At 40.0% G+C, this 16,366-nt stretch overlaps 1 protein-coding gene across 2 annotated transcripts in view; it reads right to left on the bottom strand.

The window, feature by feature from the left end:
* Positions 1-15,223, bottom strand: part of Cubn (cubilin) — a 209,786-nt gene extending 194,563 nt beyond the window's left edge. The window contains exons 1-10 of one of the 2 annotated variants that reach the window (XM_027405242.2): positions 15,108-15,223; positions 14,593-14,722; positions 13,551-13,646; positions 13,022-13,060; positions 10,749-10,850; positions 10,059-10,162; positions 5,656-5,782; positions 4,590-4,752; positions 2,381-2,512; positions 1,867-1,962 (exon numbers count right to left, since the gene is read on the bottom strand). In XM_027405242.2, the coding sequence (XP_027261043.1) occupies positions 1,867-1,962; positions 2,381-2,512; positions 4,590-4,752; positions 5,656-5,782; positions 10,059-10,162; positions 10,749-10,850; positions 13,022-13,060; positions 13,551-13,646; positions 14,593-14,722; positions 15,108-15,220 (1,102 nt within the window). In that variant the 5' untranslated portion in view covers positions 15,221-15,223. Of the gene's footprint in view, positions 1-1,836; positions 1,963-2,380; positions 2,513-4,589; positions 4,753-5,655; positions 5,783-10,058; positions 10,163-10,748; positions 10,851-13,021; positions 13,061-13,550; positions 13,647-14,592; positions 14,723-15,107 lie in introns of both variants that reach the window. The other variant, XM_035442818.1, reaches the window with a different exon arrangement.
* Positions 15,224-16,366: the final 1,143 nt, after the last annotated feature.

Genomic DNA, 16,366 nt, shown 5'->3' with positions numbered 1-16,366 from the left:
CTAACCAAGAACACAAAGTGTGAATGTAAGAGTCAAGAGTCAAGAGAAACTTTAAGGGTGTGGCCCCAGGTGCTGCACAGGATTAGCACACAATGGGCAGCTTTCATATTCTAGGCACATACACATGCAGACTACACCTATATACTATTTCATTGAAAAATGAAATATAAGGCATTCAAAGGAATTTTTCAGTGAAATCACAGATTAAAATAATATAGTAACACAATCAACAAAATGCAAACACCAATGTTTCTTCAACAGTTTTTCCAAGCTCTTTGCTTCCATGTTAGAAAATTCAAGCAATGACAGTCTAAACAGTCAAAGGAAGAAGTTGGTCAAAAGAGCAAAATGATTGAATCTTTCAGTATCACTAATAATTATGACATGAATGAGATAAAAGCTAAAGATGATATTAGAACATGTGTGAATATATATGCTCATCTATATGTGCACATTAAATGTGCATTAGTAAAAATAAAAATGAAAATTTGAAAAATCAAGGAATGATATATATTATTTAATAGAAGAGGTTAAGTCTATCCATTTGGACAAAAATAGTCTAGGTTTCCATTTGGTGCATAAGTGAACAATAAATTCTAAAACTGTCAAAGATCTGGATGTAGCAAAAGAAAACATAAGAAGAACACAACTAGATGATTTTTAAAGAGTTCAGTAGGAAAGAACTTCTCAACATGATGCCAACACAAGAAAAATAAGGAAACTGATTTATTCTTTGGCTATGAAATTCTTAAGCTTCTAAATAGAAAATAACAGGGCAAAGCTATGAGAACAACATGATATGCAGAAAGTACTGGGAAGATGATTTCCTTAGTATAAATGAAAATTGCAAATTAATAAGAAAGCAGATGAGCATGTAAAAATAGAAAAGGTGATCAATAAAAATGTGAACATTATTATTCATTAGTCACACAAATGCACAGTTTAAAAGAAATAAGCAATAAGCTAGGTACCAGTGGCACTCACCTTTAATCTCTGTACTTAGAAGGCAGAGGCAGGGGGATCTCTGTGAGTCTGAGTCCAGTCTGGTCTACAGAGTGAGTTAGTTCTAGGACAACCAGGGCTACACACAGAGAAACCTTGTCTCAAACAAACAAACAAACAAACAAAAGAACAATTAACTGTTGGCTATAAAATGTATCAAGCCAAAAAATGATAGCTGTGATTGTCAGAGCTGGGGTACATAAACCTTTCACTAGCTGTTGGCTGGGACATACAATGATACAATTCTCAGAGCGGTGTGTTGTTGCATAGATGAGCTGGCCCTCTTTTATGCAGTACCACACCAACTATACAGTAAGATTCACTTCCCCTTTCCTAGAAGTAAACTCCTTCTTTTAGCTGGATTCATGATGATTGAAATAAATGCTATATATTCTCTGCTGTCAGGTGTTGCCAGATGGCAAATTCCAGCCAATGGCACAGAAATAAGGGTCAAAAAGAAAGTGGCATGTCCTTCCCTTTCTCCATCCTGTTTACAAATCATGAATTGATTATTTGGATTAATTAACATGGGAAACAAATTCTAGACAAAGTAGATCATTCAAGGATACCAGATTGTTTCCATTTCAACATGTATAGGGTTTGGAGATGGGTTGGATTTTTGTTGGAAGGTAAAAATAAGAATTTTGACAGTTGTAAATGGTAGTTCATGCTTATAACATCAGCACTTGGGAGGCTGAGGCTGGAGGATTGTATGATTTCAAGGTCAGCTGGGCTACAGAGTGAGACTTTTCTCTCCCCCAAAGGCATTTCAAGGAGAAAAAGAAAACCACTTATTTTTAGAATATTGAATTGTTGAGAGGGTTTGACTGAAACATCCAAGGACAAAGAGGGGAGAGTGATTACCAAGAGATGAGGAGCAGGACGCATCTGGGTGGCAGCCTCCGTTATTGATCAAGCAGATGTCCAAGGGCGTGCACTGTCTCCCGTCACCACTGAAACCTGACCAAAGCACACAGAGGCTGAGAATCAATGTCAAGAACTTCTTCGAGACTAGTTCTATATTATACTAGAGGACAGCCAGAATGACCTCTTTCCACAAGAAAAAGGAAACTAACAAGTATGATGTCTGTGAATCTAATCTGTGAGCAGTTCACAAGTGCATGCATTAAATAAATACATATGTATGGTAACACAGGAGTGCATTTCCCCATCCTGTGTTTTCTCACTGTTTGCTGTTGCTGCTGGCATTGCTTTCTATTCCTTTCTCACATTGCTGTACTATTGCATGCTGAGTATACCCCTTACATTAAACATTCTAGACCTTTCCTTTCCTTTTCTTAGAAATCATTCTAAAGCAAGCACAGATTCTATTTTAAGTGTATTGGCAGGGGTGGCATCAGGAAGCCCAGTGCAGTACCTGGTGGGCAGTTCCCACAGGTGAAAGATCCAGGCGTGTTCTGACAGGGGACAAATGGAGCCATAGAGCAGCCTCCATTGTTTATGTCACATTCATTGATATCGTGACATTCATAACCATTTCCTTGCCAGCCTAGAAAAAATATTGAGAATATTTGCAAGATTAGCACTGTCAACTTAACAAGGAAGAAATACAGATAGTTAAGACATCCACAAAATAGTTCTGGGTTGGCAACATGGCTCAGTAGTTAAAGATGCTTACCACTAAGGCTATCATCTGAGTTCAATCCCTGGAACACACATGCTAGAAGGAGAGAACTAACTCCAATTTTTCCTCTGACCTCAATAAGAATGTTATGGAATATACTCTAAACACAAGTTAATCAATTAATATTTAAATATTTAAAGAATGATAAAAATTAATGAAGAAAATTTTGTTCTATGCAAAACTATAGATTAAGATGAGAGATTCCTAACAGGTTGCCCAAAAATTATTCTAAATGTATAAAATCTAATTCTGACAAGGTGGTGGGTAAAATGGGGTTCTCCTGTAGACTATTGATTGGATATTAGTAAAAATATGAATTGCTTAAAACTGTGCCCATGTTTCTACAAGAAAGAGTCATCTTTAGATAATTGTGTTGTAGTCAATCATGATAACATTACTATTATTCTCATGATTCATTATCATAATAATCATGTTTAAATGTCTTCAAATCTTTAGCATGCTTATAATGTTGGATCTAAGTGAGGTAACCCTTCTTATACTGACAAGGAAATTATCATGTCTGAGGATGGATAGGTTGGAAGTGTACTCTGCCTCTAATGGTGACCTTCAAGACATGGTACCTTGCTTCCCTTTTTTACGGGCATTCTTGTAGTTCCTTACATTTGTAAGCAGCATGTAGAAAAGACTTGGGGAAAATGTAGTGATTAAAAACAAACAAAAAAAATGCTTTCAATTTCTTTCCAATAAGTTTCTGTTTCTGGCTGTTTTCTTCAAATAAGAAAAAGAAGAATTAAGCAAATGCTGCCTGTTCTCTAATTTAAACCATCTGTTTCTCTGATTTCTATCACTTAAAGATTGTCATCATAAATTACCTTCAAGAATTCAGCTATTTGCAAGTTTTGCCCCACAAGAGATAGGGGGAGTCCTTCCTTCTCCTTAGCTTTGCTAGTTCTAAACCAGCACCATGCAGGCACTCACTGAACTACACTGAAAGCACTAGGTGTGCAAGTGCCTTGGTGTGACAGTGACAGGATGCACTGGCAGCTCAGCTCAGATCGAGGGCCAGGCAGACCTGGATCTGGATCTGTCCTACTGCAAGCTTTGTGTACTTGGAGAAGTTATTTAATCTCTTCAAGCCTCAACTCCTCATATATAAAACGTAAACAGTCCTCTTACCATGATTTGGCATTTGTTGTAGCTGTAGAACTGTAACACTTGGCTGCATTTAAAGGGTGCTTTAATGGCATTTGCATGAAAGAATAGCTGTTGTTATGATCTTCCATCTATGAGCCACTCTCTAAGTCTATCCAGGAGTAGAAAGTGGTCCTACAAGCTCCCTGAGGTCTGGGTCACAGCTAACCTACATTCCAGCACAGTGCTTTGTTCATGGCACACATCCTACAAATCTGTGCCAAGTGGTATTAGTGATCATGTGTCATTAAAAGAGGAAGCATGGGATTCAAACTTGGGCCTTCTCTGAGTACCAGGTTCAGATTCTTCAGCAACTCAACACAATGGCTTCCCTTAAAGATTCTGTTCTCAGGCCTGAGAAAACTGACTACCTCTCTTATTGCAAGGATATGGAATATTCAAGGACACACAAAAGCAAGAATTACTGGTTTATAGTGGAGACACAAAATAATCAAGGAATTTAGCCAAATTTACAAATAGCTGGTTAGTAGAAGTGGGGTTATAGTGCATGGCTTTTAACCACTGGTCTAGCCAGCTGACAGTCACCACGTGCAAGATTAGACCCTTCAAATTCTATGTCTAGTTGTGCTCCAAGGTAGGATGTCAGCACTCTGACATGTCTCCCGGATCCACCAGGGACCTGCTCTAGCAATGATATGATCTTGAGTAGGACATGTAGCTAACACTTCTAAAAAAAGGATCTTCTTATCTATCATTAGTAGAGGGAAATTGATTCTGGTACTTTGTCTGTGTGGTATTCAGAGCCTAGCATGTGTCACTAAGAATGTACCTTTTGGGCAGGCCCCACAATAGAAAGAGCCTGGGGTGTTGAAACACTGCACATGGTCTGCACAAGGTGAAGGCTGGAGGCTGCATTCATCTTTGTCCTCTGTGCAGGCGATGCCATTTGGTGCCGTTGTCCACCCAGCATCACAGATGCAGCTAAATTTTGGCTGGCAGGAAAACAATAAAGTAAGTAAACAACTAGGAAGAAGAGAGAATCTCACCCAACCCCAAACTGTTTATTGGCTAACATTCATTTCCATCAGGCCAGCTGAATGGGTTCTTTTCCTTCCCATATGATTTAAGCATTTAAACTAGACCATGGAGAAGAGAACATCTTTATTTCAGAATAAGAGGATCCTATAATTTATCCCCAAGATGCCCAGGAGAGAGCAACAATAATCAAGAGCTATAATTAAAGTCAATGAACTCAGCTTTGTTTTTAAAGGTATAAACACCAAGTAGGCACAGACTTAGGACAATCATTTCCTTTTTGAAAATTCCTTCTCTTCCCCTACCTCTCCCTTCATTCCTTCCCCTACTGCCCTACTGATAGAAGGAACTTCTATCACACAATAAATCTCAAAATAAATTAAGAATAAATAACTAAAATTCTTATACAAAATAAAACTGGCCAGGCTAACCTGAGCATTAGGCATACAGGACCCAGAGCACAGAGGGACACCAAAGATAGAAACCCATAAAGTCTGCACCACTCATGGGGGGAGGAGGGACTCAAGGCCAGAACAATCAAGACATAAGCTGCTTTGTCAAGACAGCCTGTAAGGTCTGCATGTCTCATCACTGTTAGACCCACAGGTTAGGTGCCATGCCTCATGGAGAGACTCATGAAGGAATAATAAGTTTCATAATTTTTGTGATGGACTTATTTTCTATTTTCTGAGTCCAGTTTTCTGTGTATGACATCTCCCTCCTTTCCTGTATGCGTCCTGTTAAGGGATGGAAGTGATTTCACCTCTACAGTCCCTCCCAGCTCCGTGCTGGTACAGAGTCACCAACAGGATGTGGGAAGACCAGGGCTTCCACACGGAGCACTGAGGGAAAAGACACACCTGTCCATGTTGCACGCGCTCCAAGTCCTCACAGATGCCATGCTTACAGAGCTGCTTAGAGCCCTGTTCACAGTCATTGTATTTGGATGCACACTGGGGTCCATACGTATCAGGCGTGCATTCACATCTGTTGGTTACACAAGAGCACAGTGTCAGGGCTTGCGTTTTTATTACAAAAAGCTGTCTATTAGCATCAGTAAGAAATGTCCACATTGCAAACCAATACTGTTAATGATAAACCAGCACTGCAGCTTTGTCAGCTGCAGCCTTGGAATAAAATTCTCCAGTTCCCCAAGCAGAGCATTGAGTGAACATGTTATCTTTGCAAATCAACTTAGAGAATCACCACTCAGTTTCACCCATCGTTTACAGACATCTGACCTTTGAAAGTACTGTTTGATGAGTTGAGATTAAAAGAATTTATTGCTGTAACTCCATGAAACATTGAGCATTTCTTATACACATTTAAGCATTTGACTCATTGTTAAATATGTTTCTGTCTGATCCATATATTTGACGTGTAAAAAAAAATCAGAACCAATCATTACAAGTTTTTCTAAATGTATTTCCCATGTAAGAGAATGTTTGGGAACACCTGGGACTTAGTGACACAGATTTAAATTCTGAACAAACATATTCACTGTTCGCTTCTGACTACTACTAATTCAAGACCCTTCTAAAGGCATTCCTCTCTAGCAAGTACTCTTAGGTGTGTTTCTCTCACAGCTAAGGACTTAATCACTGGACAATTGCTTAAGGTGGCAGAGCATATTGTGGTCATGCACCCGAGGGCAACCCTCTCTCCTTGGTTCCCACTGCCTTCTGCCTAACTATTATCACTTGGAGATGAGTGTACACTAAACTTAGACTCTTTTTAACCACATACAATGTATACTTCTTTCATATAAATTTAGATTATAAAGAGGAGGAAGAGGTGGAAAATAAACCAAGTAAACTACAGGCTTCCTTGTCATGATCTTCAAAGGCAAATTCTTTAATCTTATTTTTACAGATATGCATTGCCTACAGCTACAGAGCTAATATCTGAGAGAAGCCAAATAAAAACCCAAGTCTGTTTTACTCCAGCTCCATTATTTTTCCATGCCACCTTTATGTTCTCATGAATAAAGTAAATATGAAGACTTTACAATTATGCTTTTTTAATATAACAGTATTTGCATGTAAAGTATGTTTTCAAAGTGACTCAGTATGGCTTTTGAAGGAAAAGGGTAAATCATCGTACAAATACCTGTGAAGCAATAATAAAAGCCATATGTATTTTACAACCACCTTACCAATATTCCTGCCTTTGAGATAAATTCCTTTTAAATTTTATTTATTGTGTGTGTATATGATGTGTGGGTTTGAGTGTGGGTATGGGCATACCACAGTGTGTGTATTGAGATCAGGAGTCAATTTTCTTCTGTCATAGGATTCAGGGATCCTATAAGGTCATCACTTTTTTTCCTCAGCAATATGTCTAACTGCTGAGCCCTTCATTACTAGTTCTTGCAAAAGTCTTTTATATTTAGTTTTATTCTAGGTGAATAAAACTAGGCTTTCCAGTCCTGAGGAACTATAAATGCACCAGTCAATTGAGAAGATGCCAAATATCCTTCCATAGCCTTAGATAACCTGTTTTAGAGTCCATGGCTCAATATCAGTATACTGAGTAACTGAAAGAGATAATAAATTTAATACTTAACTAACAGGATTATGCTTTACAATCTACCAATGATATGGAGATAAAATAAGATATACCAAATCAGCTTCGTATGCCTGGGGAACAAACACAGCATGTTTTCTTCCTAGAAAGCATAGTAGAGCTATAAGCTAAGTGCATATACCATCTACCGATGTCTATATGTCAGACATCAAGAGCTGTGTTACACATAAAGCAAGTCAGGAAACAATCAGAAGCAACGTTTACAATGAAGATGAAACAATAACACGAGGAAGGGAAAACCCGTCTTTCTATTAGCTCGCATAGTAGCTGGAGGCAGGACTCAAGCCACAAGAATTAGTGCAAGCAGATAGTTTTACCTCATCCTACTCTCACCCCTCTAAAGAAGAATTTTTACGAAAAAAAAAATTGACAAAAAAACAGGGATCCCCAATTCATCAGGACTTGCATAGTGCCTCATCTTCTCAAAGGTATTTATAATTATGCATTATTAATCTTGTTAAGATTAATTGTTAAGAATTCCATTTCCCCCAACTAAATTGACTCACAGAGTTTTTTTTTTTTTAACTTGAGGTGGTGCCAGCTCTGCCCACCACACCCACACTCTGCAGATCCAGATCATTCAACAGCAGCTTGTGTTTTCCTTATCAAACCCATGCAGCGGTTTCCCAAAGGGGTTTCTAACCTCAATGAAACTACTGATTATTAAGCATTTTAACCTCACATAATTAGCAGAATTCAATAAATGGTTAAGTGTTCACTGTTTTATTACATGCTGATTCACAAAGTAATAACTAGATTTTACACTCATGAGCATTACATACCCTATTTTATTCCTTCAAGGTATTACTTAAGGATAGGGAAATGGCTTAGCCAGTGAATTGTTTGTCTTGTAAGCATGATTCCATGCCCAGAATCAATTTTTTTAAAAAAGGTTTAGGCACAGTTTCTTGTGCCTGTAATCTTGGTCTGGGGGCAGGAGAGTCTTGCTGAACAGTCAGCCTAATCTACATGGCGTTTTCCAATTCAATGAGAGACTCTGCCTCAAAAAACAAGATGAGGGGCTAGAGAGATGACTTGCTGATCTTCCAGAGTACCTAGGTTTGATTCCCAGCATCCACAAGGCAGTTCACAATCATCTGTAACTCCAAATACAGGGATAAAATTCCTCTTTGGCCTTTGTGGGCACCAGGTATGCATGGTAGTGCACAGACAAACATATAGACAAAGCACCCAGGCACATAACATGAAATAATAATAAAACTTACAAAAAGAAACCAAGGTGGATGGCACCTGAGGAGAGACACCTGGGGTTGTTCTCTGGCTTCCATATACATGGGTGTTCACTTGTGAACAGCCATGTATGCATACTTTACACAGAAACACACACACACACACACACACACACACATATACACACACACATACACACACATTATGGGACACACCTGAATTCATGTGCTTAAGATACACGTACTTAAGTGGAATTCCCAGGGTCTCATAAACTATTCTCATACCAAGAAGAGGGCATGGCTAAATGTTCTGCCCTCTAAGGCTCCTCAGCAAAGCAATGAAGGGTAGAGACTAGAGGCAATAAACAGCCCAGAGTCACAAGAAGTCCCTGTGCTCTCCTTTACACTGGGAACAAGAAGTCTAATACTATCTTGCAAAGGGACACTACCAACGAGAAAACGCTCCCAACAAATAAACTTTTTATCTCCCTTTCTCCTTTCCCTGCCACTCACTCTCTCATTCTCTCCCTCTTCCTCTCACCTTTCCTTGTGTGTATCTTATCCTTAACACGCAATGGAGAGTTTTGAATTGTGTAGGCTACAGGCTCCCACCTCCTTTCCACTTTAATAGGGGTAGAAATAAAAATAAAAATGCTCTGTAAAGCAACAGCAGTGGCTTGTGTGGATGGCTCCTGTTCCACCCACACAATCTTCACTTTATTGGCACAGAATACACCAAATGACAGTGATGATTAAGGAAGATTGGAATCCTATCTAATCTATAGAATATTACTAGATACTATATGTGGTAGGAGGAGTCAGGTTGGGACAATTGTCACTAATATCTCCAAGTGGAATTTCTGCTTGATAGATACCCATAAACAGAAACCATGAAATGATGCTCTCAAGAGAATCAGCTGGAGCCAGCAGGTGAATGACAGCAGCGACATCAGCGTCTTTCAGTTAGATCCAAAGTCTAAATAGCAAAGTCCTCAAATGAGTTCACTGGCTGTTCCTTCAAAGACGTGGCTTTTGTTAATGCCTCAGCTCATGGTGCCCCATGGTAAGGCCTCTCAGATCACATAGTGTTAGACTTAAGGTAGAGGTCATTGCAGGTTTTGCATAATAATTGAATTTATAAACATGTCTAGCAGAAGTTTGCATGAGTGGAGTTTATTAACCTAGATTAAGCCTTTATCGCTCTGATCCTTGCTCAGGAATCAGCTCAGCTTGCACCATGCTCTGCTGACTGCTCTGTGGCAGTCATAGTGGCCTTCTTTCTCAGAGATGCTGCCAAAATGATTTCTTCATGGGGTGAAAGGTTTTTATTCATTTGAGCAAAAATATCTATGGATATGTTCAATAGAAGTCAAGTAATTCCTATGAGACACCTAGTTTTTCTGGTACTATAGATATTAATTTTGATACTTTTATTATTTGGTGTTCTTCTCCTTCAGAAATACAGGTGACATTTTCAAGAAAGTTACCTGAAACTCCCCACTGTATTCACACAGGTGGATCCAGTCTGGCAGCCAAAGGGTGTTCCCGAGTAAATCGCACACTCATTAACATCATCTGAGCAGAAAAGACCCTGCAGAGATGTAAAGAACTCAGTCAGGTGCCATAGGACATGGGCTTTTATGAAATAATATTTACATAATATATATAATGACTTAATGTGGGTGGTAACTCCTTGGTAAGGCCAAAAACAATATTACTAATATTAACCTTGGGCTAAGAGTCCTCTAGAGTTCAGATTGGACCCAGTGGAACCAAGGAGCTCCTCACAAGTGAGAGCACAGTGGCCACACAAGGAGAATTCTTTGATAGAGGAGTCCTGGGACAGTTACTTAGTGATCTTTGTGTTGATGTCTGCTAGTAGTGTTCTCATTAACGCTATGCTCTCCAGTGCTGACCTGCTGAAGTCAATGCTAACAGCCCTACCACGCCCTACCTTTTACTTATCCATTTGAGAGAGCTGCTCTAGATGGCCCGGGACTAAGTGGGTTAAATAGTCAACTTTCCCTCCATTTGGCACAATTCATTCTGACCCTGGAGATCACAGAATCCCAGAAACTGGTGGATAATTATGTCTGTCTGAATGAGTTCAAAGACACCGATGCTGACTCACCTGCCTGCAGTTCTTTGATTTTTAAGTCAAAGACAACGTGACTCACCTCCCACTGCGGAGGGCAGATACAGAAAAAGGAGTTGTGCAGATTGACGCAGGTGCCACCATTGCGGCAGGGATTACTACTGCAAACCTTCCTCTCGACATTCTGAAAAACAACAGGGCAGCAAAGTCAGTGAGAGAATGGTACTTGTTCTCAGCACACAGTACAGGGCAGGCTTCAGTTCGGGTGAGGGCTTCTTCCAGACTTCCTCCAATGACTCACATTCCCCTTCAAGTCATTTCTCTTGTGAAAATATCAATCGTGCCCATTTTCCTTAACACTACAGATTTTAGACATGGATGGAGAGATGACTCCCTGTTCCTTTGATGCATCCATCATTCATCTGAGAAATGCATGCTACTAGATAAGAATAAAGCTTTCAAGTGAGGATGTCAGAATGGATGTTCCTATTGCACTAAGAAAATAAAGTGGAAATTTCCATCCTTTTGCTTAGTGGTCTTATCTCAGTTACCTCTTGATAAGCCTTTGAAAGCTGATCATCTTTTATTACCACCCCTCCTGCCATTGACTCAGATGACTGAACTCTTTTCTCTCCAAGCCCCTTTGTTTGAAATGTGGCCAGCAAAGATACACCTTCTGCCCTCTGCTCACCTGACTGCCTTTAGACCAGCACTACAAACAAGCCTACCTTTGTCCACACAGAGGTAGATCCCACAAGGGGATCTCACCCTTTGTCAACTACCACTTTTGGTTCTGTACAATTTGTGAAGACTTGGGGGTGCAGAGGTAACTGCTTCATGGAGGACAAGTAATGATGTAGTCAGGGTAATTTACTATATTGGCTTTAGTAAAATTCTGTTTAAAACAGGGACAGAGTGTTCATTGTATCCATACACATGTATAGCCAAAGGCTCAGAGCAAATCGACTTGGGTCTGTGGATAAATTCAGAGCTAGATCAGCAGCTGGCCCAACGCTCTTTCCTGCACAGCACATTCTTCCTCTGCCCTTGTCCTGAATACAGGACTACGTGTGTGTCTCTACGTTTTGAACTCTGCTTTCTTCCCTCGTTTGATTTGTCTTTGTTTCAGAACCACAATGAGTTGTGTCCATTAAAGGATCAACGGACATTATTAAGAACATTTGCTACAAACTTAGGAGTCTTCTGGTGAACAAAAGCAATGCTGTCCAGGGATTAAAATGCCAGAGATTGTGGGGATCCAGCTGGGAGGGAAATCAGCTAACCGTTAGGAGGAAGACAATGGAGAGCAGCTGTGCTGTCCATGGAGCCCTTGTCCTATCCAAAAGCAGAAAGAAACCGACATTTGAAATCACTAAAAACTTGTCCTGGGTGCTGGGGGAGGGGACAACAGAACCTCATTCTAATCATAATCTTTGGTTCTTGATCAGTAGTGAAATTTGGAAGCACTGTAGGAGTTAGGAAACCCCCATACTGCTTTGCTCCACAGCACTCACTGTTCATTCAACTGTGCACAGCTTTTCCCTGAAGTGATGGAGGCTGAGGTACAATCCATTGTCAGTGGTAAAAAGGGAGCATGAACCTGTTCATCAAACTTAACTCCCAAAGTAGGAGACAATGCTTGAATCACCATGGAAATAAATTGTGATGATTAGAGCAGATACTATTAATTGGAAATTGCAATTAATTCTATACATTTGAGGGGGAAAGAAGGTTATGGTTTCAACAGAAGCCTTAGTCATTTACCTGCGAGGAAGGTGAATGGCATAAACTCACATAGTTAGGCCTACCTACACATGGCAAAGTTAGAGGGTATTTGCTCTGGGAAGTGCTTCAAGCTGAAGCACTTGTTTTAAGGAAACTAAGAACATTGTGCACACCCCCGGGGTTTGCAACTCAATGTGAAGAGGCTATGTGGCTTTTTGAGCCCCAGTTATTGATGATAACTGGGAAATCCCTAGCTGCCTAAGAGTACACAAGTAAGGCCACAGCAGCATGGCTAAAAGAGGGCAGTTAAGGGAGGGGCCTGAGGACTGTGAACTCCTAGGGGACATAAGTTGGAACAGGAATCAAACAATGGGAAATCAAGCCTTTGATACTGACCATCTATCCCTTACAATAAGACTACTGGCTTGTTATTTATTTATGTATTTAGATTTTCTTTTTAGGCAAGGTCACACTATGAATCCCAAGCTGGTTTTAACTCACTCCATACTCCAATCTCTCAATCCTCCTGCTCAATCTCCTGAGCACTAGGGTTACAGTGGAGTAACAGCCATTTCTGCCTTAGAAAAGATGTTTATATATTTTCAGTGAATGTCTAGTCACAGGACTTACCTGCTGCAATCTCTGAAAATTTCTCTCAAGATCCACAAGCTGTAGAAGAGAATGCATCAATTAGCTAGTGCAGACATTTCACATGTGATGTTGACCTTTGTGCTTCTCCCTTGGGACTCTGCTTTGTTTCCCCTCCTTATTTCCCTCCTTTCCGGGATTCCTTTTCATCCTATTCTCTCTGCCCCCCCCACCCCGAGTAAATTTTTAAAGGTCTGATAAGCTGACTCACTGCTTCTTTCACACAGTGATTGTAGCACAAACGGCAGTGATAACCCCCTCCATCAGTAAGGATGGCGCTATCGCTATCAGGACGCCAGCAAAGCCAAGCCTTGCAAAAAGTCCCCGTCGTAGCACTTACTGCCTTCTGTCTGCCACCACTCCTTACCCTTCAATTACATTTCTACCCTTTAACCCCAAAGTTCAAAATTACATTATAAATATCTAAAGGTGGAATGGAGTTGATACATCACCTGAAAAGTGCACTACTTACTAAGCAAGAACTCATTTGCTCTTACGGTGTGTGCCTTACCTTGGAGTTAAGTTGGTGGACTTGACTAAGTAAATTCTGAGGAAGACCAGTTGCATTCCTCTTTAAGTCTAAAATGTCATCTTTGTTTCTCTGAATCTAATTTTAAAAAGAAATGAAGAACAAGGAGATGAATAACAGTAGGGAAAGAACATTTCCATCTTACAAGAGCAAGCATTAAAGCCTTGTCTATTATAAGTCCCAGAGCAATGCCACACAGAATAATAATTAGACCAAAATAGGTATGCACAATCCCATTGACTCTCTTCTATAGCAATATACCAATGCTGTTTCTAGATGCATTCCCATGATATTCTAATATTGTAGGGTGCTTATTATTAAGAAGCACGGTAGCTGGAGATATAGCTCAATGATAGAGAGCTTGCCTAATACATAAAAATTGCGGGTTCAGTCCCCAATACCACAACAATGTATCGTTTTGGATGAGACTTTTTGAATTTTAAATCTTGCCTCAATCATTTATTGTGTGTCTTTTGGATATTAAAAATTGGTTTAATCACACTTGTAGCTCATGAGTGGAGTAATAATGAATGCCTTCATGGGGGAAGTCCTGAGAGTCAAACCATACAACACACAACCAGTGTGTGACCCAGTCACAGCTCTAAAAGCTGGCTCTAACATGATGGATGACATACAGCATGCTGTCCTCAATACTGAGAACTGAAAACACTCAACAGCATGGGAGTGAGTGACCCCTCTGATGTGGCAAAGGCGCTGCTGAACATATCTGCGCTTGCCTCGGGTCCACTCCACATTTCCCTCCCCAGCAGAGGAACTGTGTTTTTTTTTTTCTTTCTGTATCTGCCTGGACTGTGGAGTCCAACCCTGCACAGTGAGCCTCTCCTTTTGGCATGGATCCCTCTCTCCCCACCATGAAGCCTTCATACAGCTTCTTTCTAAGAACTTGTCTTCCAGTTGTGCTCTCTATGCTCAAGACTCAAGGTGCTGACTAATACTGAGTTGGACAACTAAGTTATAGCAGGTGGACATACAAAGCAACATCTATATTTTTCCAGTGCATTACCTGATGTATACATTCACCAAGGTCTTCATTGTTTAATTTGACTTTTCCCAGGGATCCAGTTCTAAATTCAATGTTTTGAGCAGAGCTTGTAAGAAACACTAAGTTTCCACCCTCTGTGGTCATTCGTGGCCTATACAATTCAACGAGAGAATTTATCAGTAATTAGCACATCTAGTTTTAAATTTTAAGCCAGTTTCTGGCTAAATAACAATAGACTTTCTATATCTTCACCTTGCATTCCACCCGGCCAAAACTTCTCTGTCTATCATTCATTCTCTGAGAATTTCTTAATGATCATTTCCAGGAATTGCAGATGTGACTCATTTGCAAGTGGGCAAAGAATAATTGTGAATAAGAAACAATTCCTTATACTAGCACCACTCTTCTCCCTCTTGGCTTATCACCATCATTGCTTTCCTCCAGAAACACTGCACTCCTGCTTCTCTGGTTACTTGTGACAGACAGCAAGGACATACCCCAGTCCATTAGTAGAAATGAGCCGAGAGTCTACTTACTGGTGAAGATCAGCTATCCTTTTCTGTTGCTTCTGCTTAGGTTCTCCGGTTGTGCCATGTAATTTGGCTATCATCAATAAAGTAACAAAACCCCAGAGAAAATGTGGGGACATGTTTCTCACCAGCCTCCCAGCTCGCCAGGCAAGAGGGAGACCACTCCAGCCAACTGAGTCTGGGAATTTGAGAGCGGCAAACTGGAGGCTGTACTTTGATCAGTGGAATATTCTTTAACTTTCCGGGCTTTCCAAGAAGGCTTAAGTTATTTTGTCCTTCCTGAGGAATGTCAATGATCTTAGATCTCCAGTACTGTTCAACTCGCAAGGGGTCAAAATCTATCTTAAGTGATGTACAACTTAATCAGTATTTGTTTAACCTTTGAAACAGTAACCAGCAGCTTTGGAAAGATCCACGGGAAGAATCCTTGCTTGGAAGACGCTCCGCTTTTGGCAAATAGTGGTGGAGAAATAGAATTTCTGCAAAAAGAAAATTTTTTTTTAGCACATACCATGCATAAATGTTACTGCTAAATGCTCTTCAAAGACCAAAATTTAAGAACTAAAACTATAAGAACTAATAGCAGAAAACAGGGGGAAAACAATGCCTCTGAATGTGGAATCATTTCTTGTCCCAGAACAACAAAAATAAGAGCAGTAAAAGGAAAAGGAAACCAGAAAAGAGTCTATGTCAAAATTCAAAGCTGTTGCACACCAGCAAAGACACTTTCCAAGAGAATTAAAAGGTGACTTGTGAGGGAACTACCTTTCATCAGTGGGAAGCTACTGTGGAGGTGCTTTGGCTCTGGGAAATAATCCCTACCCATGTTCCTGTAACTCTAATTAAACTCAGCAGGGCGCATCCACAGAAAGGCATGGAAATAGGAAGGGGGCTTGTTAGGAAGAAGGGGCTCAGTGAGAAGAAGATAGGAGAGGGCAGTGGGGGTGAGTTTGACCAAAATGCAGCATGCACATATATGAAATTGCCACAGAAGAAATAAAAATATTTTAAAGTCACTCAAAGAATTGGAGGAAATATTTGGAAACCATAAATAACAAAAGATTAATATCCAGTATTTAAAAATATATCCCACAATTCAACAGCAAAACAAACAACACAATTTTTTAAAAAGAACAAAGGAGCATCCCCTCAGAAAAGACTTACAAACATTCACAAAGATACAGTTGACATCTATACTCACTGGGGGAATCCAAAACAAAACCACAATGAGCTATAACTTCATCATTTGGCTGTATCCAAAACCA

Source organism: Cricetulus griseus, chromosome 3, assembly GCF_003668045.3.
Source record: "Cricetulus griseus strain 17A/GY chromosome 3, alternate assembly CriGri-PICRH-1.0, whole genome shotgun sequence".
Lineage (NCBI taxonomy): Eukaryota > Metazoa > Chordata > Mammalia > Rodentia > Cricetidae > Cricetulus > Cricetulus griseus.
The sequence above is the reverse complement of the archived record's forward strand: the minus strand, read 5'-3'. Positions and strand labels throughout refer to the sequence as shown.